Source organism: Anser anser, assembly GCF_964211835.1.
Source record: "Anser anser genome assembly, chromosome: 4".
Taxonomy (NCBI): Eukaryota; Metazoa; Chordata; class Aves; order Anseriformes; family Anatidae; genus Anser; species Anser anser.
In genome coordinates, this window is record NC_139724.1 from 78,261,826 (window position 1) to 78,281,677 (window position 19,852).

Below are 19,852 nucleotides of genomic sequence, written 5' to 3' on the forward strand. Positions count from 1 at the left end.
TTTCCCTGTCCCTGGGTCCCCATGTTTCTGTGTCCCCATGTCCCTCTGTCCCTGTGTCCCCATATTCCCCTGTCCCCCTATCTCTCTGTCCCCATGTCCCTCTGTCCCTATGGCCCCATATCTCTGTCCCCTTTTCCCCCTGTCCCTGTGTCCCCATGTCCCCTGTCCCCCTGTCCCCCTGTCCTTTCGGGTGCTGAGCACCGGGCACTGCTCCCTGCTGGGACACAAAGGTCACCCCCAAGGGGTCCCAGCACCCTGCCCTGAAGGGGGAACCTGGGGGAGGTGGAGAGGGACTCGGTCATGGGGTGTCCCCCACCCTCACCCCAGCTGAGTTGGGGGTGCCGGGGGGGTGCAGACGGGAGGGGGCACAGTGTGCACACCTTCATGCGCATGTGTATGGGGGGTGCATGGTGGCCATCATCGTATCCTGCCTGTCCCCTGTTGCTGGCACCAGGCAAGGAGCAGCTGGGGACCCCACGGCGAGGACCCGAGCACCCCACAGCGAGGACTTCCACCTGGGCACCCCACAAACCACCCTGTGGGGCTGCATGGGGCTCCCTGTGCTGGGGGGGGTGAGGTTACCCTGTCCGTCCATGGGGAAACTGAGGCACGGCCGGGAGGCGGTGCTGGGGGCACCATGCGACCCCGTCCCCTGTGCCCGGTGTAGGGGAAGGAGGGGACGGCTCCAGCCAGAGCCAGGATCTCAACACCCCGCCCAGTGCAGACCAGTGCAAACCAGTGACACCCAGTGACACCCGGTGTGGCTGCAGGGGCAGGACGGGGCTGAGGACCCCCCTCTGTGTCCCCAAGCTGTGGGGAGACCGTGGGCACACCACGGGGCAGGATTCGGCCCGGGAGCTGGGGTGGGTCCCTGCTTTGGGGCTGTGGAATCTGGGGGCTCAGCCTGGGACCACCCCAACCCCACAGTCCCCCCTTTGGGGTCTCTCCCTGGAGTCCACACCTTGGAAGAGGGGTCCCAGCCCAGGGGTGCCGGTTTGGGGCGCAGGGGTGCCCAGCCTGAGCCCCCATGTGGGTGTCGGGGTCCTATAGGGGTGCTGAGGGTCCCCATATGGATGCAGAGGATTCCCATATAGGCAGAGGGGGCCCTATAGGGGAGATGTAGGCAGACATAGGGGGCCCTGTATGGATGCAGGGGGTCCCTACAGGGGCACAGGGTTTCTGTATGGACACAGGGGCACCTATGTGTTGCCAGCTTGGGGTCCCTATAGGGGTTCTGGGACCCAATATGGGTGCAGCGGTTCCTGTAGAGGAGAAGGGGGCCCCTATAGGGGTGCTGGGGTCCCTGTGTGAGTGTAGGGGGTCCCTATAATGAGTGTAGGGGGTCCCTAAATGGGTGCAGGGGGGGGGCTCTTCAGTGTCCCCCTGCGCAGGTTCAGGGGGTGCCCCTGCGTGTTTTGGGGGAGCCCCGACACCCTTCGGGGGGCTCCCCGTGCCCCCGGGGGCTCTCCGTGCCGTCTCGGGGTCCCTCTGCGCTCTTGGGACCCCCTCTGCGGTTTGGGGTCCCCGTAAATTCCGGGGGACCCCCGCACAATTTGGGGACCCCCGCACGGTCCGGGCTCCCCGCAGGCCTCAGGGGAGCCCCGTGACACTGCGGGGGGCGCTCCGTGCGCTGTCAGGACCCCCGTGCGGACCGGGGGAGGGGTGGGGGGGCACACCGGGACCCCTGGGGGGGCTGCAGGCCCCGCACCCGGTGCCGGGCCCTCCCCCGCCCCGGGTGAGGCCCTCCGGGCCTGCAGAGGGCGCGGCGGCGGGGCCGGGCCGGGCCGGGCCGCTCGCTGGTTCCGGCGCCGCGTGGGCAGCGGCGGGGCCCGGCCCCGCTCCCGGCCCGGTGCGGTCCCGTTCGGAGCGGCGGGGCCCGGCCCGGTTCGGCTCGGCCCGGCCATGTGGTTCCTGTACGCGCTGAGCTGGCTGTCCCTGCTGCTGCAGGTCGCCTTCGTCACCCTGGCCATCGGTGAGGCTCCGGGACCCCCGGGGAGCGGGGCTGGGGGGCGGCCGTGCCCCGGGGTGGGGGTCCCCGCTTGTCCCCCGGTCCCCTTTTTGTCCCCGGGTGCCGCTGGGTTGGGGTCCCCCGGGGGTCCCCTCGGTGCCGCAGGGGGTGGGGGTCCCCAGGGCGTGGAGGTCCCCAGGGGGGTGGGGGTCTCCAAGGGGTTGGGGGGTCCCCAGGGGATGGGGGTCCCCATGGGGATGGGGGTCCCCAGGGGGTGGGGGTGCCCAGGGGGTTGGGGTCCCCAGGGTCCCGAGGCCACCCGGTGCCACACAAGCCGGGTGCCACCAAGGTCACCAGGGTGCCCCCGAGGTCCTGGGGGTGCCCCAGGGTTGGGGTCCCGCTGGGTGCCCCCGTTTGCGCCGCTCCTGCAGCCCCCCGGGACCCCCCCCCCACCCCGGTGCCCCCATCCTGCCCCCACGGCGGCGGGGCTGAGCCGAGCGTTCCTCCCGCAGCCGCCGGCCTCTACTACCTGGCGGAGCTGATCGAGGAGTACACGGTTGTCACCAGGAGGATCATCAAGTACATGATCTGGGTGAGTGCCGAAACGCCACCGCGTCCTGCCTGGGGATGGCACGGGACGTCATCCTGTCCCCTCCTCGGGGCGCCGGGGACACGGATGCTCCCTGCGAGGGGTGGCCCTGGTGACAGCAGGCTCCCTGCTGTGACCACAGCCGGGTTTTGCCTCCGTAGCTGAATAAAAGCAGCTCAAGAGCTGTATTTCCTCTGCACGCACTGCAGTCCTTCTGTGCAGGAGCCAGGGGAGGCTCAGCCCTGCCTGGTTCCCCCCCCCAGGACCCCCGTGTCACCCCAGGCAGGGCTGTGACACCCCGCTCCTCTCTTCCAGTTCTCCACGGCGGTGCTCATCGGCCTCTACCTCTTCGAGCACTTCCCCGGCTTCATGGTGGGCGTGGGGCTCTTCACCAACCTGGTCTACTTCGGTTTGCTGCAGACCTTCCCCTTCATCGTGCTGACCTCCTCCAACTTCATCCTGTCCTGCGGTGAGCGCGGGGTGGCACGGGGCAGTGCGGGGTGGCAGGGGGCGGCGCAGGGTGGCACAGGGCAGCAGGAGCCTGAGCTCCAGCTGGGCGTTGATGAGGGCTCGGGCGTTGCACTGCAGCTGCCAGGGCGTTAGGGAGGCCCCAGGACTTCGAGCTTTGTACCGTGCGCCTTAATCTCGCTTTATGGTGCGCGTGGGACAGCTGCAGCCTCTGTGCTCGTTTGTCCTGGGCCGCCGGGAGCCGGTGTGAAGAGCGGCAGGGCTGGGTTCCTGCCCCGGGTTCCTGCCCGGGGTTTCTGAGCCAGGTTCCTGCCCCAGGTTGTGTGGAGGCTGCCACCAGCGTTCGTTGTGTCTTGGTACAGAGCAGGGAGGGATCTGAAGCGAGCTACAAAACCCCACGTGGATAATTACAGCCTGATGCGGCGCTGCGCTGCGGGAGGCACTGCGTGTGTATCGTTATGAGGAGCTGCTTAGAGAAAGGAAAGCTTTAAAATAAACGTCTGTGGTTATACATAGATGGAAATCCATCACGGTTACTGCAAAAAGTGCAGGTAGAAAAGAGCTTTAATGCTTTTAGACGGGGGATTTTTTTTCCCGTGCTGACCCCTTTCCTGCAGCCCCACTGCTGTGGCCGTCTCAGTTCCATCCCCGGCGCCTGCAGGCTCCCGGCCTCCTGGGCCAAGTCCTGGCAGGACGGTGGCACCGAGACGCTCCCGTCCTGCCGAGGGGCTGCCGTGGGCTCGTGCTGCAGGCGAGCAGAGGTTTCTGCCCCAAGCAGCGACATCTCACAGCCTGCAGACACTGCCAGCAGTGCCTGCGTGGGGCGCCGCGAGACCGCGGTGCCCGTGGGGCAGCGCTGGGCCAACCGGTGCAGGTGCCTCCCCAGCTGCGTGGGTGTCCTTCCGTCCTGTCTGTCTGTCCTGCTCGGGTGGTGGGTGTACAGGGGAGCACGGCAGGGACGAGGCACGCTGCAGGTGATGGGCTGGGAGCGCCGTCAGGATGGCTCGTGGTAGCTCGGAGTCGGTGGAACGGCTTTATTTTGGTTTTTGCTCCGAGCCTCCTGCGTGCTGAAGCGTCCTGTGCGTGGATGTGACTTCAGGTCTCTGCTCTGAGTGATTCGGAGTGACACCTTCAGTCCTGAGCGGGCAGAACTGGAGTTCTGGAGTTGTTATGCACATTTTCTGGAGTCGCCATGCATATTTTAGGGTGCTCGCCGCGTGTGACTGACATACCTTCGCTCCTCAAAGGATTCCAGTAGGCAGGATTTCGTCTGCTGCCTGAAAATGAGTGCGGCTCTCCCGTGGCGCGTAGGTCAGGGGCTGTGTTTCCTGGCAGGCCCGGGCTCTCACCTTGCAGAGTTCTCTGGGTTTTGGTCGCGTTCCTCAGCTGGCGGAGCCGAGGGGCAGCGCAGGACGAAGCACTTCGCCTCGGGGCTGCCTCGTGCCCAGGGCTGTGCTGACCCCGAGCTGGGCTGGAGGAGCTGTCCTAGCGCCTCGGATAAAAGGCACCAGCGAGCTCCCCGGGGGCCAAGCGGTGTTTTTCTCTGCCGAGGACTGCGTGAGCCCGTTTCAGCTTGAGTCGCTTTACGTCTGGCCGCAGAGCCCCTCGGCAGCTGCCGTGCGTGCGGGGTTTTTCCCATCCCCTCGGGGCCGTGCTGCGCTCGCAGGCTGGGCTCCGGGCGCCCTCTGGCTCGGGACGAGAAGGGGCTCGGGCTCCTCGGAGGCTGCGCGGGGAGACAAACGGGGATGGGGTCTGGGGACCCAGACAGTTTCTCACCGGGTTCACGCACAATCCGAAATTCCTTGGGCGACAGCGAGGCTGCAGGTGGGGATGGGCTGCGGGGATGGGGACGGGCGGTCGGAGAGGGGTTTGTCCTGGGGGGAGCCGTGGCGCTGTCCTCAGGCTGGAGGCTGACCCTGCTGTGTGTTCCCTCGGCAGTGCTGGTCGTCCTGAACCACTACCTGGCCTTCCAGTACTTCGCGGAGGAGTACTACCTCTTCTCCGAGGTGAGGGGCCGCGGGGGCGCGGCGGGAGGGGGCAGAGGGCAACGCTCCTCGGGCCTCTGGGGGCCCTGCTCGGTCCCCGAAGGCACCCGGAAAGCCACAGCTTCTCTTCCAGACCCCTCGGGCACGGCCTTGGGGCTTTCTTAGCCAGTGAAGGGCAGGAAGGAATGCTGTATCTTCAGTGCAGAGGGTGGATTTTTTTTTCTTCGGTGCTAAAAGCTAGGAGAAGTAGAAAAAATACTACTTTTTAATTTTTTTTTTGCAAGCTAAACACGAACTACCTCCTTCTTGGAATAATTGCTCCTCGTTTTATGCCTCAGACACGCTGATTCCTCTGTCCTGCCGCCCTCACAGCTGCTGGGGAGGTGGAGGCCCAGATTCACAACGGGGCCTCCTTAAACCCCGCAGAAAACTTCTTGTGAAACCGAAAAACCAAGCAAACAAAGAAACTTGGTGAAATGTAACGCTCCTGCAGTGCCGCGGAGCTGGTCAGCGCTGCAGCCCGCGGCGTGGGGGCACCCCCTGGGGCTCTGGCTCCAAGCCTCGGGGCAGGAGCAGCAAACCCTGGTGCGCCAGTTCCTCTTCGTCCCCGCAAGGTACCAGGAGGGTTTAGTTACAGCAGCGTGGCCGATTTCCTGGTTGGCTAATCGCGCTCTTTAAAGTTCTGGGAGCAGCGAAGGTTTTCAGGAGTGAGGGCGTCCTCTGCCCTGCCCTTCTCTGGAGGTAGCCGGGGGATTCCTCGTCCCCGTGTTGGCTCTGCAGGCTCAGCGTCTGAGGGTAAGGAGTTGCGGGATCTCCCCTCTCAGTGCCCTTTCCCTCAGGGGGTTCAGGCAGAAACCCAGCGCCACGCTGGAGCGAGGGGGGGCTGTCGTGTTGCAGAGGACGTGCCCTGACCCGGCTCTCACCACTTTGTTCTGCCCGCAGGTCCTCGCCTACTTCACCTTCTGCCTGTGGTTGATCCCCTTTGCTTTTTTTGTCTCCTTGTCGGCCGGAGAGAACATCCTGCCGTCCACAGTGCAGCCTGGAGGTCAGTGCTCCTCGTTCCCTCTTGTGGGGGGGAAATCCTTCCCAAATCCTTCCCAAATCCTTCCCAAAGCCAGGGCGGAAGGGAACGATCCAGCAACGCCTACCTGGGGAGGGGCAGAGCGAGGCTGCTCTGGCCTTGTGTCAGCTCCTGGGCTCATGGGGCTGCTTCGCTCTGTCCTGGCGCCCTGGAGCTCTCGGTGGGCTCTCCCCTCATGCTCCAGTCTCAGAACTGGCGGATCTGGGCTGCCCGTAGGCCTGGAACAGCCCAGATGTGAGCAAACCAGGAACTGTCCTGCTTGTGTGCTGCCCTGAAATCAGAGGACCTGTCCCAGCAATCGCTGATTTTGATTCCTCTTCCCTTCTCTGCGCAGATGACGTCGTCTCCAACTACTTCACCAAGGGAAAGAGGGGCAAGCGCTCTGGCATCCTCCTCATCTTCTCCTTCATCAAGGAGGCCATCCTGCCCAGCCGGCAGAAGATTTACTGAGCCCTGCAGGCAGCCGGTGCCGGGCGGACCCAAACTGTGCCGAGGGCTGCGGGGCAGCGCGGTCCCCACGCCTCGCTGGAGCCCTCCTCGATGCCTGCGGCCGGGATCCTGCTGGGAACGCGTGGATACGTGGGGGCTGCAGGCGGCAGCGGCACTGGACGGGCTCCGCTGACGTCCTGGGACTGTCTGCGAGGAGGAGGAGGGTGAGGAGGATCCGGCCGCAGCCGCGCGCCCCACGCAGAGACCTGCCAGGCACCGTCGCCCGCTCTCGGTGGAAGTCTGGAGTTCGTGTGATGTAGTTTGGCTGCGGGCACGCGTTCCCTTGGCGTAGCAGCAGACCGTTGACGTCTAACTGAGGTTTACACGGAGCCATTAATTAAAAAAAAAAAAAAAAAGCAACCAACCTCTTGCCGAGCCCCGTGTCCCCGCCTGCTGGCGCTGGAGGATGCTGGCGGCGCGGCGCGCGTCGGCACGGGGAGCACCCCGAGACAGCAGGGGGTGGCCTGGAAGGAGCGCGTTTTTTTTTGTTTGATTTAATGTTGGAGATCTCCACTTTTCTCTGGTTTTGCTGGAAGCCTTCCTGAGGGGCCTGGAAGCTGCTGGCCGTGGGAGCGAGGCCCCGGGAGCCGCGTTTGCTCCGTGCCGGGCAGCGGGGGTCTGGCCGAGGTGCTCAGCCTCCGCGGGTCTCTGCTCGACATCTTCTGTGCTACTAAACCCGGCAGGCCTCCCTGATTTCCAATTTTAAAAAAAAACAAAACTAGATGATCCTGCTGAGGAGGAGGTGCGAACCCTTTGTTCCTTCCTATGATCATTAAAACAATCTTTTTTTCCCTTTTGTGCTTTGTTCGTGGTCAGCTTCGGCCCGCGGCAGAGCCGAGTTTCCCCAGGCTCACCAGGAACGCAGGGTCCTGCAGGTCTGGGATGGTTTTTAAGGAGTTTCTGAGAAAACGGCTCGTTTTGTCTCGTGGCCGGTTCTGGCTGAAGCCCCGTCGCGCACAGCCTCGGTCTGCGTCGCGCTGCTTGTCCCCGGGGCTGCTCGGTCCCACTGACACTGCTGCGCCTTTACACCGAGTGGAACAGAAGCGTGGTTTCTGTTCGAGAGCTGCTCGTCAGCTCGACGGCGGTGACGTTTGCCTCATTACCTGAGAAGCTGGGTGCAGCGGCGCCCCTGCAGCCCCCACCTCGGATGGCATCCCCTGAGGACACCGCCTGTGCGTGCTGATGGTTGGTTTTCGTTTCTAGAGAAGCAGCGGGGAGAAGAAGGGGCACGTCCCCGGGGCCACCCGGCGCTGCGGAGCCCTGCAGGCCGCGCGCTGCGAGGGCGCGGTGAGGAAGGCAGCTTCGGTCAGGGAGGCTCTGGGGGATGCCCTGGGCCTTTCCTGGGGCACGAGGGGTGGAAGTGGAAGCACCAAGAGCAAAGCAGAGCGGTCGGCAGCGGAAAGCACGCCGGGTGGTGGCACGGAGGCGTGTGGCGAGGAGGAGGGACGGGACGGGAGGCGAGCGGTTGCTGCCCGTGCTGCGGGGAGCTCCTGGGGGTGCTCTCAGGATCCTGCTGTGGTTTTGTCCCAAGGCTGCAGCGTGCGGGCCCGTGCGGGTGTCAGGACGGGCTCGGCAGCGATGGGTGCCCGCGGTGCACCCTTTGTGCGGTTACAGCACCACCGGCGCCCGGATCCGGTGACCGGAGCCCAGCGGGGCTCCAAATCCCTCGCCGCAGCTCCGGGTGCTCCTGCTCGAGGCAGGGGGTGAGGCTCGCTGAGATTCGTGCTGAAAACAAGATTTTCTGCAGGAGGTGGGAGAGCCTGGTGGCAGGAGGAGGGAGGGGAAGCCGGCTGCTGCGGTGGCGGCACCTCGGGGACGGGGACAGCGGGAGGAGACACGCGGGGGGACGGCTCCTTCCAGCCACGTCTTCACAGCTCTGCTCCGAAGTGTCTCTAACAGTTTCCACCGCCTCAGGCACCGCCAGATGGGCCGGAGCGGGCGCTGCGTGGTGGCAGCAGGGACGGGGACAGGGGCAGGCGAGGCCCTTGGGTTGAGGCTGGGCGCAGCAGGGCAGCTCAGCACCCTCAGGTTCAGATTTTTAATTCAAATTCCTCTGACCGTGCTGCAGGGGAAGGAGGAGTCGGCCAGGAGCCCTTTGGGGGCCATGGCTGCTGTGCCAGGGACCAACAGGAAAGGTCGGTGGCTTTTATACCCCTTCCAGGGGGCCTTTTCGGTGCCCCTTGTCCTGTCGCTGAGCCGGGGCAGGGTGCTGTGCCTTCTCAGGATGCTTTCCCCAGCTCCTCGTGATGCTTCCCGGGTATTTAGGATGTTCACGACCCGTTGGGCTGAGCCGGGGCGGATTCGGAGGAGCCACACAACGGGATGGTAGCGAGCACAGCCCCGTCAATATTTCAAAGGCGAGCGTCAGACAAAGCCATGCGGGCGGCTGCGGGGACGGAAACGCTGCAGGGCCGCGAGCGCACGGTGCTGCACGTGCAGGGCGAGCGCGGCACCGGGCCCGGCGTGGGCTCCCAGCTCCTGCCGTGGGCAGGGACAAAACCAGTGCACCCGGGGGGGCTGCAGCTGGAAAATGCTGTGCTCGCTGGGTGCTGCCCCCGCCAGCCCCCTGGGGAGGAAGGCAGCGCGCCCTCATCCTCCCCGGCCGAGCAGCAACGTGCCAGCGTCCTCCCGCAGAGCTTCTGCCTGCCTACATCGAACCCCAGAGCGAATTACCGCTTTGGGTGAGGATTTAAGGGTCGCGCGTGCCCAGGCGCCTCTGCTCTCGCTGCCACAGCCTGGCTGGCCAGCACCGCGGGGGCTCTCCTGTCCCCCGGGAGCAGAGCCGGGAAGCGGGCATCGATTTTCGTGGGTGTGCGGAGGGTGCGCTCAGGGGAGAGGAATCAGCTCGCCGGAGCGCGGCGGCGGGCGGGAAGGGCAGGCTGCCGAGTCACCCGCGGGGCTGGGACGTCCCCGGGGCCGGGGTCCCTGTGGCTGTCACCTCCTGCCCCAGAGGAGCTGCTCAGCTCCCCACGCTGCCGTCCTGCCCCTCGGGCTGAGCTCCTGCCTCCCACGGCAGCGTGGCCCTGCCTGGTTTCCCCATGGCACCCTCCAGGTGCCTGAGAACCGAAGGAGCGGGACAAGAAGTGCCCGGTAATCAGAAAAGTGAGCTGCTCGCCTAAATATTTACTTAAATCCGTCTCTGTCTTCCACGATGCGAAAGAAAATGCGCAGAGGTGAGGCAGTGCTGGAAGTGGTGCTGGCTGTCCCCGGGGCCGTGTCCCCTCGCTGTGCCACCACCCGCACCGCGTGGCACGGCCGCGTCCCCGCGGGCCCCTCGCCCTGCTGCCGGCCGGCTCCCTAATTAGCACAACGAGGCACCATCAGATCGCTGGCAGCAAGGGGAAGCTACACCAATCCGGCCTATGAAAAAGGCGTAAGTTTTTAACGGGGAGAATAATTTAACTCCCGCACCGAGGCGCGTGGCTCCCCGCCAGCCCAAGAGGGCAGCTCGGGCGCAGCGACAGCCCTGCCCTGCCCGTCCCATGGCTCGGACATGCAGCTTTTCCCTCCTTTGCCTTCACCAGCAGAGCTGTTTAGAAAAGGAGATGTGCACAAGGAGCCACCCCGTGGGTTGAGCAGCCCCCGAGATGATGCTCCCAGCCCTAGTTAGTATTTTTTTTTCCCTGCAGGAAAATTTTTTTTTCCCTGCAGGCATAGAAGCAAGCCTGGGTGGGTTTGCAGCGTTGGGGCTGGGCAGCCCTGGCTGGCCCAGCTGGGGACCCTGCCCCTTTTCTGCCACTCAGAGTCTGCTGGGGGAGCTCTGGCCCCAAAACCTTGCAGCTGATGCCCTGGGTGCAGCACAGCTGGTGCTCCGAGCGGCTGGAGAGCGCTGCCGTCCTCCGGCTGTTCGGGGGGGAACAGCAGTGGCTGATGGAGACCGAAGTCCCCCCGGTGCTGTGCCCATCCCTGGCCACCTCCAGCTCCTCCGGCAGCCAGAACCGAGCCCCTACGTCCCTGCCCCGTGCTGCTTGGATGCGCTGGAGCACCCGGGGGGTCCGCAGCCCCTGCACTGTGCCGCGGCCAAGGGCGAGCCCCCGCGGTGCCACCGTGCGGGGGGCTTCGCTCTGTGCCCGAGCCCCCAGCACGAGAGGGTCTGCGAAGGAGCCTGGGGGAACCCGGTGCCGCCTCGCCTTTAATTAAAGCACAGGAGGGTACAGGCTGCTAGGAAATGAGCACAAAGCTAGCGGTGAATGGCCTTGTCCGCCGGGTCCGTCTGCGTCTGTCACTTCTTGCCAGGCGTGGCCCTGCCGTGACCTCAGACCCTGCCCCTTCTCATCCCCCCCCCGCTGCCCCCAGCATCGCCCCCAGCCCAGCGGTGTTTCCCCGGTTTGGGGCAGACTTCTGCTCCCGCGCTGCCGTGCCCCAGCCAGCAGCTGCGTGCTGGTGGCCCTGGGGACACGGCTGGTGGCTGCTTCTTCCCCCTAAGCGGGACGGACGGATGACTGGACAGACGGACAGCTCTGCTCCCCTCCGGCCGCCCCGCTCCGGGCAGGGCTGAGCTGGGTTTCGGGCTGCCCCCTCTCCGCCGTCTCTCCCCCCCCGGCCAGCCAGGCGCAGGGCCGGCTCCGGGAGATGCCTCCCACTGCCCGCGGTCGGAACTGGACCGGGTCCCCGTCCCCGTGCCAGCGGCCGGGGGAGGCAGCCCTGCCAGCGTCCTCGTGCCCTGGGGAGAGAGACAGACGGGCAGAGGGGGTCGTCAGAGTCACAACGGGATGCTGCGAGCACGGGGCCAGCGAGAGCAGGCCCTGTATGATGGACCTGTGCCACCATGCGGGCGGCACAGCCCAACCCGAGCCCCTGAACCAAGCCCCGCAGCCCCTCTGCGCCCAGCCCCGGCCCTTACCAGGCTCCGTCCTGCCCCCAGCCCCGGGGCCGGTGCTGTCCGGCTGCGGGGGGGACGCGGGGGCATCGATCGCCCGGCGGCGCCGCTGCAGGATGGCCTCCAGCTGGCTGTCCTGGCCCCGCACGCTGCTCCTGCGCCCGCTCGCCCTCCTGCTCGCCCTGCGCATGGCGCCCTAGGAGAGAGCGCGCCGAGCCGGGGAGCTACGGGAACAGCCCCCGGGGGGGGGGGACCCACGGGGCGCTCCCCAGCTCCAGCTGGGTCACCCCGTGCTGCCACCTCCCTGCACCCTGGGAAGGGGTTTCCCCCCCCCCGCTGGGGACAGAGCTGCTCACCAGGATGCCCCGCAGCTCCAGCGCCCTGCTCCGCCGCTTGCTGGCTGACTGCGGGAGGACGGGAGGAGATGGGACCACGTCCCACTGTCCCCTCGGCCCCGCAGCCCCCCCGTGCCCATGGTCCCCAGGGCGACGCAGGCACTGGGGCTGGGGAGCCCAGGGTTTCTCAGGAAGGGACAGGCCAGGCCAGGCAGGTACCCTCGGGGTAAGGCTCCGGCTCCCCTGCCTGTCCCCATCAGTGCTGCCCTGGCTCGGGAGCAGCGGTCCCACAGACCTGGCCCAGGGGGCCCCGGCCCCCTTTCACGTTCCCTTTTGTGTGCACCCAGCAGAGGCGCGCAGGAGCTGGTGCTCCCCAAAGGCACCCCGAGTGCCAGCCCCGGGGCCATTCCCCCACGGGACAGGGTCCGGAGGCGACCAGCCCCACATCTCCTACCTGGCCCAGGGGCACCCGCTCCTTCGCGGGCCTCAGCACCACCCCGTTCTTTATCCGCTCCATCATCTCCTGCACGGCCTGGGCTTTGGCATCGCTGGCTCCTGGCTTGCCTGCGCGGGGAGCACCCTGCTGGGACCCCACGCACCGCGGCAGCGGGGAGCTGCCCCCTCCAGCCCCACCACGGGACGTCCCGTGCCTGGCTGGGGGGTGCTCGCCCCCCCCACGCAGGGCAGGCGCTCCGTCCATGTCGGGAGCATCGCCGGCACTCCCCTGGGAATTGGGGGGTGCCAGGGTGCCCCCGCGCAGGGGGAGGCGCAGGAGGGGAGGGCAGGAGCTTGGGGCCACGCTCTCGGACTTACGGTGCTGCGGGTTTGCCTGCCCCTTCCTCTGCCTGAGCGCCAAGAGGGGGCTGCGGGGGGGGGGGAGCGGGGCTGAGAGCCTGCCGGAGCTGCTCCCTGCTCCCCGCTCCCTGCTGCAAACACAGCAAAAAGCAGCGAGCGGCCAAACGCACAGCCCGGCCTGCCCGCATCCCCTGCTCCACCCGCAGCCCTGGTCAGGACCCGGCCAGACCCCCCCAGGTCCCTGCTCAGCGCCGTCCCTGCCTCACCCACCCCAGTGCCCAGCCAGGGCCCCCCGGCACCGCGCCCCGTCTGCTCCCTGCCCTCCTGGCACCCACAGCACCCCGGGGACAGCCCGGGGACAAGGCACAGCCCCACAGGACAAGCAGCCCGTGTGGGACGGAGAAGGGTTCGGGTCCCCGCGGCCCACACAGGCCTGAAGTCCCCTGGTGCCGTGCCACTTACTCCAAGGGGACGGCGGGCGCAGGCGGTGGCAGCGGCGGCGGTGGCGGTGGCGGCGCGGGCTCGCTCCGTGCCAGGTCCCCCTCCTGCTTCTCCTGCTGCGACCGCGCTGCGGTGGGGCCACATTTAGGGCTCGGGGTGGGGTGGGGGGGTGCCCGTTCTGGGGCTGGTTCCCCCCACTGAGCCGAAGCCCCCAGGCCGGGGGTCGGGGCGAGGCACCCACCGGCCACCTCCAGCTCCACCAGCCGCCCGCGCGCCTCCTGCAGCTGCGCCCTCAGCTCCTGCCTCCCCTCCTCGGCCGCAGCCAGCGCAGCCCGGGCCAGCTCCAGCTCCTCCTGCCGCGGCCTCGCGCCCAGCTGCTCCTCCAGCTCCTTCACCTGCGGGCGGACACGCGTGGGGCAGGGCAGGGGGGGTCCCACCAAGCGCCAGCCCAGCCCCGGGAGCCCTCCCCGGGCTTCCACAGCGTGGCGGTGGAAATCCACGGAGGGAAACCCTCTCCGGGCGACAGCAGGCGGTGCGCGGCGAGGGATGCGGAGGTCTGGAGCCACCCAGTGCCGTACCCCGCGGCTCTCACCTGCTGCTGGTGCTGCTGCCGCGCCTCCTCCAGCGCCCGGGTGAGGCTTCCCACCTCCTGCAGCGCCCGCAGCAGCTGGGCGCTGGGCCCCGCGCTCTGCAGCAGGATGCTGCTCTGCCTGCTCGCCTCCTTCTTCGCCACCAGCATCTGCCCGAGGGGCCGGGGGTCGGGGAGGGGCGGAGGCTGGCGCTCAGCCCCTCGCCGTGCCGCGGCCAAAAATCCCAAAAACCAAACTGTGCCCTGCGGGGCAGCATCCGCGGGTGCTGCGATGGGCACCGGGGAGCCGCCGCTTCCCCTTGGGATTTGGGGCGAAGCCAGCAGTGCACTGAGGGGCGCTGACGCCCCTGCCCCCCAATGTCCCGTAGGGCACCTGCACCCCCCCCAGGACCCCAGGGTGCCCCCCCCCAGCCCGCCCGCACCTTGTGGGCAAAGGCCTCGGCGTGCAGGCGCAGGTCCTGCTCCAGCTCCAGCTTCTGCAGCGCCTCGCAGTAGTCCTGGGTGACGACCTGGGACACTGCCACAGCGGGGGCTCAGCTTGGGGCGGGGGGCACAAACCCCCTCGGGACGCCCAAATCCCCGCGCTGGGGCTGCGGCATCGCCTCTGGTTCCCGCTGGCTCCCCTCAGCTGGGTCACCGGGCTGGTGGCGCTGGGGGCACTGGTGGCACTGGGGAGCCAGCCGGCACCTCCCTGGTGGGGTGCAGCGGGGCCGGGAGCGGTGCCGGGGGGGCCCAGCACCCCCCTCACCTCTCTTGAAGGATTTGAGCGTCCGCTGGGATGAATCCAGGGCCGCCCGCAGGCTCTGCCTCTCCAGCTTCTCCTTCTCCAGCTGCAGCAGGACAAGCCCCTCGTTGGCACCCCGGGCTTGGGTCCTGCTGCCCCCAGCCTGCCCCCCCCCCCCAGCGTCAGGGAGAGGGGCTGCACATGGAGGGGTCCTTCAGCCCCCCCCCAAAGCCCATCCCCAGCTCAGCAAGGAGCTGCAAGGACGAGCAGGAGCTGGGGAAGGTGGGGAAAAGGGAAGGTGCTGAGGGGGCTCTGAGCACATCGGGGGGGGCCGAGGGGCACCTGGGGAGGGGGCACGGCCGGGTGGGAGGGGGGCTGCCCCCGTACCTGCTCCTGCAGGTCCCGGTTCTGCCTCTGCAGCTCCTGGACCTGGATGCTGAGCTCCTTCTTCTCCACCAGCAGCCAGGAGAGCTTCTCCTGCAGACCTGGAGCGAAAAGGGGGGGGGCACGGGGTGGCCAAGGGGACAGCAGCCCCCTCCCCAGGTGGCACCCGTCCTGGCTGCGTCACCAATGACCCCGCTGGAGGCTGGAGCGCAGCACCCCTGAGCACAGCACCCCTGAGCACAGCACCCCTAAGCACAGCATCCCCACCCCCCCCGCCCCCCAGCACGGGCAGGCGAAACAAGCTCCAGGCCACAAACGCAACCGAAATCTCGAGCATGGGAAAACAGAAGGGAGGAGGAGGAAGCGGGGCTGCAGCGTTTTCGTTTCGCCTTTTTCACTTGTCCCAGCAGCGCTCCCTCGTCCTTTCCCGGAATGAGGCACGAGGGAGAGCCGCAGGACAAACACCGCGTGGGTGGCACCGAGGGATGCAGCCGGGCAGGGGACAGGGACCCGTGGGCTCAGCACCAATTAATGCGACTTTGGGGTACGACGTGCTTGCCGCTAATTAGCTAATTTTGAGAACACCACTACGGGAACGGCCGGGGTCTGTGGCTCGCACCAGGAGCGAGCGCAGCTGGGGCAGAATTCACCCCTGGGTGCCGTGGGAGCAATGCGGGGAGAGGCAAAAATAGAGGGGCCCGGCTCACCCTTGAGCTCCTGCCCGTGGCGCTGGGCAGGGTCGGGGCTGGCGTCCCCCTCCTCGGGCAGGTCCCCGTCCCCTGCGCCCACACCGGGCGGCAGGGCCAGGCTGAGCCGCTTCAGCTTCGTGTTCTCCTTCTGCACCTGCGGAGAGGCCGGGGCCGGGGCCGGGGGTCGCTGCTGGAGCCCTGCCCGGGGCTGCTCCGTGGGTCCCCAGGGCAGGCAGGGTGCCAGCAGGGTGCCAGCAGGGTGCCAGCAGGGTCCTGGCCCCGCTGGTAAATCCTGACCCCCCCGCCAGGTGCAGCCGGCCGGGGGCACAGAACAGAGGGGGCTTCTCCCATTGCAGGAAACATCGTCGGAAATGGTGGGAATTTGCCCCGTTTTCCTATTTGTTTCCCTGCACAGCAAAAATGCCAACTCCAGCCCCAGTCAGGGGCCAGAAATTGAAGCCTTTCTGCACGGCACTGCTGCTGACGTCCCCGGGGGGCACGGCAGCCCTGCCCCTGCTCCTGCTGTGACCCGTGTCCCTGCTGCTGCCACCCCCCCGTGATGCCACCTTGCAGCGCCTGGCTTCGGGCAGTGGCAGGGGACACAGCCCAGGAGGGAGCTGTGCCCACAGCGCTGCCCGTTTCCCTGAAACCAGCCCAAAAACGAAGCCAGAGGGACGGCAGAGGGGTGCCCAGCACCGCCCCGCTCCCGCGGGCGCGGGGTCCCTACCTGTGCCGCGTACGCCTCGGCTTGCTGGCGGCACGTCCTCTCGATCTCACACTCTGCCTCCAGCGCTGAGAGCTCGGCCAGCAGCGCCTGTGAGGCTGCCGGGACGGGGACCGGGGCTCAGCACCAGCACGGCCACATCTGCCCGCGGTCCCTGCCCTCCTCCTGGCACCCCGCGCCCACCCCAGTGCTTGGGGTGCTGCGGAGAAAGTGGGCCAGGGTCCGCACCGGGACGTGCGTTTGGGCTGCCCTTCCCGGGCCGATCCCACCTCCTCCATCCCCATCGAGGTGCTTGGAGATGGGGGCGAGCAGCCCCCAGCCCCAGCCCGGGGTCACGGCGTGGTACCAGCGATGCTCGGCAGGATGCGGCCGCTGCACTCACCCTGCTGGAAGTCGTCCAGCCACGCTCTCGCTTCGTCTTCCTCGGTGAGGGTCTGGGGGGGGGGGCAAGGCAGCGCTCAGCGCCATGCTCCCCCCCGCGTGAGCCCCAAGCCCCCAATTCCATGGGGCCGCTGGGATGGGAACAGCCCGGCGGCGGCGTCCCGGGGTCCCCGGGGCACAGCAGGGCCAGCGGGCAGGGGACCCTCTTGTCCCCTCTGGATTGCATGGGGAAGATGGAAATAAAGCAGAGAATGAGCCCATGAGTGATACCTGGACCATGGCTGCCTCTTCTTCCTCCTCGTCTTCGTCCTCCTCTTCCTCCTCTTCCTCCTCTTCCTCCTCCTTCTCTTTCTCCTCCTCCTCCTCATTGCTGTCTGACTCCACGATGGCTGCAGGGGAAGCGAAACAGGGCCGGAGGTTACCAGCGCAGGTGGGAAGGTGTTTGCGCTGCCACCCCTGTGGCTCGGTGCTCAGCAGCCCCCCCAGGCACCAGGAGTAGGGCTGCGGGTGCTCAGCCCCGGGGGACCGGGGTGGTCGGGCTGGGGACAGGGACCTGCAGCAGGGCCGGCGGCGGAGCCGAATTTTGCTGCTGAAAATCAGTGAAGGCGCCAGCACCCCGCGCTCACCCGTCCCGATTTCAGCATGACCAGTTTCCCACTGGTCCCCGGTTTCCTCCCTGCTCGCCAAACCTTGCACAGGGACAGCCCGGAGACCCCTGAGAAACGCACTGCCCTCCCTGCCCCATAAAACCACGGGATACGGGTGGGCCACGGCTGCCAGGCGCTGCTGCAGCCATGGCTTCATGAAGAAGGCAGTGAGGTGACAAAAAAAGGATCGAGGAACAGGTTGCAAAAGCCAGAGCCAACACCAACAAGTTTCTTAGGGGAGGCAGCTCGGCCATGGGACCAGAGAGACCCTGGAGCAAAGGGGGTGCTCGGGGAGGGGTCCCTGGGGAAAGCAGGAGCACGGCGGGAGGCCGACACCGACCGCAGCTCCAGGGATGGAGCCGCTGCTGTCCCCGGCTGGCTGGGCACCATGGAGGGTCCTGGGGGGACCCCTCGAGGCAGCAAGTGGCAGGGGGGCGAGCTGGGCTCCCGGGGGGGACCCAGGACCCCCGTGCGCCCCCATTTTCCTGCATCAGCCCCTCCCTGGACCAGCTCCCAAAGCAGGCAGGGGCCGCGGTGCGTCACGGGCTGCGGGGCAGGAATCCGGCACCTGCCTCTGACCCTTTTCATAACAGCCCTAATCTGGTGGGGAATGTGCTCCGGAATCCAAATCCCCCCTTTTTAATCCACCCTCCGCCACCAGGACCCGCAGCCACCTGCAGGGGCCGGTGGTCCCACGGGACCCGCGCCAGCTGTGCTCGCAAGCCACCCCGCTGCACCTCATCGCTCCCGGTTTTGCTCTTTGACCCACCCCACGCCGTCAGAGCGCACAGATTTGGGCAGATTTTGCGGTGTGCCTCCCACGGCCCAGACGGACGGACAGAGGATGGACAGAGAGACAAGCGGACAGACACACAGACACCCCCCCCACGTCTGGGGTCTGGCGGACGCATCTAAATGCAGCCCCACATCATCCCTCCCTCCCCTACACAGGGCTGCGCTGCACAGACCCCCCCCCTGCAGCCCCCAGGGGCTGGCTCTGCCCTGCAGAGCACCTCGGGGAGCCCAGGGCACCCAGAAACCATGGGGACGGCCGCGGGCACGGCCCCACCACCCTTCCCTCGGGACGTGCCGGCACCCCCGGCTACCCCTGAGCCTCCGGGAAGGGACCGGGACCCCAGACCCCCCCCCGAGCCTCACCTGCCAGCTGCCCGGCGCCTTCCCCAGCCCAGTCCATGGCGGCAGCGGTGCCGGTGTCCCCCGGTCCCCCGGGTGCTGGGGCCGCCTGCTCCCAACGCCCCGGCGCTCGCCCGCCCGCCGCAGGGAAGTGAAACCCCGGTGCGGGCCCAGCGGCCGCCCCTCGGTGTGCAGCAGCAGCAGCTCGGGGCCGAGCACCCGCATCCCGGCGGGGATTTTCCTGCTGCTGCTGCAGCCCTGGGGGTGCTGGTTCGGGGGGGACGTGGCGGGGAGCACGGCGGGAGCCCCGGCAGCAGGGCTTTTTGCAGCGGGAACGTGCCGGGGAGATGCGCTGCTGCAAAAAGGCAGCGGGAACCGAAACTCGCTCTGCCCCAGCTGCAAGTCCCAGTTCCCTCAGGGCTGCGCCTTCTCCGTGCAGATTTGCAACAAAGACACCTTCTCGGGGGCTTTAAGCCCCCTGGGTCCTCTCAAAAAAGAAAAGGAGCCGTAGTTTAACGAGACGCCAGCTGTGCACAGCCCGGGCAGCTTTCTGCAGCCAAGCACAGAGCCGGGCTGGCTGCTGGGGCCCGTGGGGCTGGCTGCGGGGCAGCGGCAGCATGGGGCAGGGCCTGGCCCACGTCCCTGGGGGGGGACAAGGTGGGACAGCAGCGCCAGGCTGCCACGGGGCAGTGCCGTGGGGAGGCACGGGGCAGGAGGAGCTCAGAGCCGGGGTGGGAAGCACCAGCGCACAGCCCGGGTTTAGAGGTCGCACTGCTTTATTGAGCAAGGGTCGGAGGTTTCTTGCACTTTCCTTTTCATTTGGGTTGGAAACGGAGGTTTCTGGGCAGCAGCAGCCCGGTGCCGACCCCCCCGGGGTGTTCACAGCGCCGTGCTGGCCGTCTGCTGGCCCGCAGCCTTGGCCTCGCGCGGGTAGTACTCGGCCAGGATGGTCTCGGGGATGCGCTTCAGCAGCTGCTTGGGGAAGATGCGCAGCAGCTGCCAGCCGATGTCCAGCGACTCGAAGATGCTCCGGTTCTCGTAGGGGCCTGGGGGAGAAGCAGGCGAGGGCAGTGCAGGGGCTGGGTGGCGCCGGGCTCTGCCCCGTCCCACGCAGCCCTACCCTGGGTGATGAACTGCTTCTCGAACTTCTGCAGGAACTCCAGGTACAGCAGGTCGTCGGCCGACAGCGCCTCCTCCCCAACCACCGCCTTCATCGCCTGCACGTCCTTGCCGATGGCGTAGCAGGCGTACTGCGGGGCAGGGGGTGCCCTCAGGACAGCCGGACCCCCCGTGCGGCCCCGGCAGGAGCAGCGCAGCTGGCGGCTGCCCGGCTCGGGAAAATGCCAGCCTGGGCTTGGCTGCCTGCCCCCTGCTCGTGGCATGCCTGGGGACACCCCGAGCAGGGCCTGTGCGCCTGCGTTGGGGCTGGGCAGCTGGAACTTGTGGGCGTTTTTTGACCCCCCCAGGACCCTGCAGCACCAACAACCACCAATTAGTGCTGCGTGACCAACGTCCCGCTGGCTGCGTCTCGCTCCTGCAGCAGGGCAAGCCACAGCCGTGCATCCCCTGTGCCCCGCTGGGACTTTGCGCCCCCGGGACTTCCAGCTTCCCAGGCCAGACACCCCAGCTC

The 19,852-nt window shown here is 67.5% G+C and overlaps 3 protein-coding genes across 12 annotated transcripts in view; 1 reads left to right on the top strand and 2 right to left on the bottom strand.

The window, feature by feature from the left end:
• Positions 1-1,784: 1,784 nt before the first annotated feature.
• TEX261 (testis expressed 261) lies at positions 1,785-7,353 on the top strand. The gene is made up of 6 exons (XM_083832790.1): positions 1,785-1,972; positions 2,461-2,540; positions 2,853-3,006; positions 4,944-5,011; positions 5,933-6,035; positions 6,406-7,353. Exons 1-6 carry the CDS (start codon positions 1,903-1,905, stop codon positions 6,519-6,521), a joined length of 591 nt encoding a protein of 196 aa, XP_083688916.1. The 5' UTR covers positions 1,785-1,902; the 3' UTR covers positions 6,522-7,353.
• A 2,846-nt stretch (positions 7,354-10,199) lies between these two features.
• Positions 10,200-18,834, bottom strand: LOC310898216 (shootin-1-like). Its single transcript, XM_083832810.1, has 16 exons — positions 18,247-18,834; positions 16,712-16,830; positions 16,443-16,494; positions 16,064-16,158; positions 15,355-15,490; positions 14,651-14,748; positions 14,288-14,369; positions 13,962-14,056; positions 13,543-13,689; positions 13,192-13,345; positions 12,972-13,077; positions 12,528-12,577; positions 12,169-12,278; positions 11,736-11,783; positions 11,404-11,575; positions 10,200-11,223 (listed from the first exon to the last, which is right to left on the bottom strand). Exons 1-16 carry the CDS (start codon positions 18,281-18,283, stop codon positions 10,982-10,984), a joined length of 1,743 nt encoding a protein of 580 aa, XP_083688936.1. The 5' UTR covers positions 18,284-18,834; the 3' UTR covers positions 10,200-10,981.
• Positions 18,835-18,980: 146 nt separating this feature from the next.
• ATP6V1B1 (ATPase H+ transporting V1 subunit B1) overlaps positions 18,981-19,852 on the bottom strand; it is a 40,488-nt gene continuing 39,616 nt past the window's right edge. For all 10 annotated transcript variants that reach the window (XM_083832824.1, XM_083832816.1, XM_083832818.1 and 7 more), the window contains 2 exons: positions 19,343-19,472; positions 18,981-19,268 (listed from right to left, as the gene is read on the bottom strand). In XM_083832824.1, the coding sequence (XP_083688950.1) occupies positions 19,102-19,268; positions 19,343-19,472 (297 nt within the window). In that variant the 3' untranslated portion in view covers positions 18,981-19,101. The remainder of the gene's footprint in view (positions 19,269-19,342; positions 19,473-19,852) is intronic.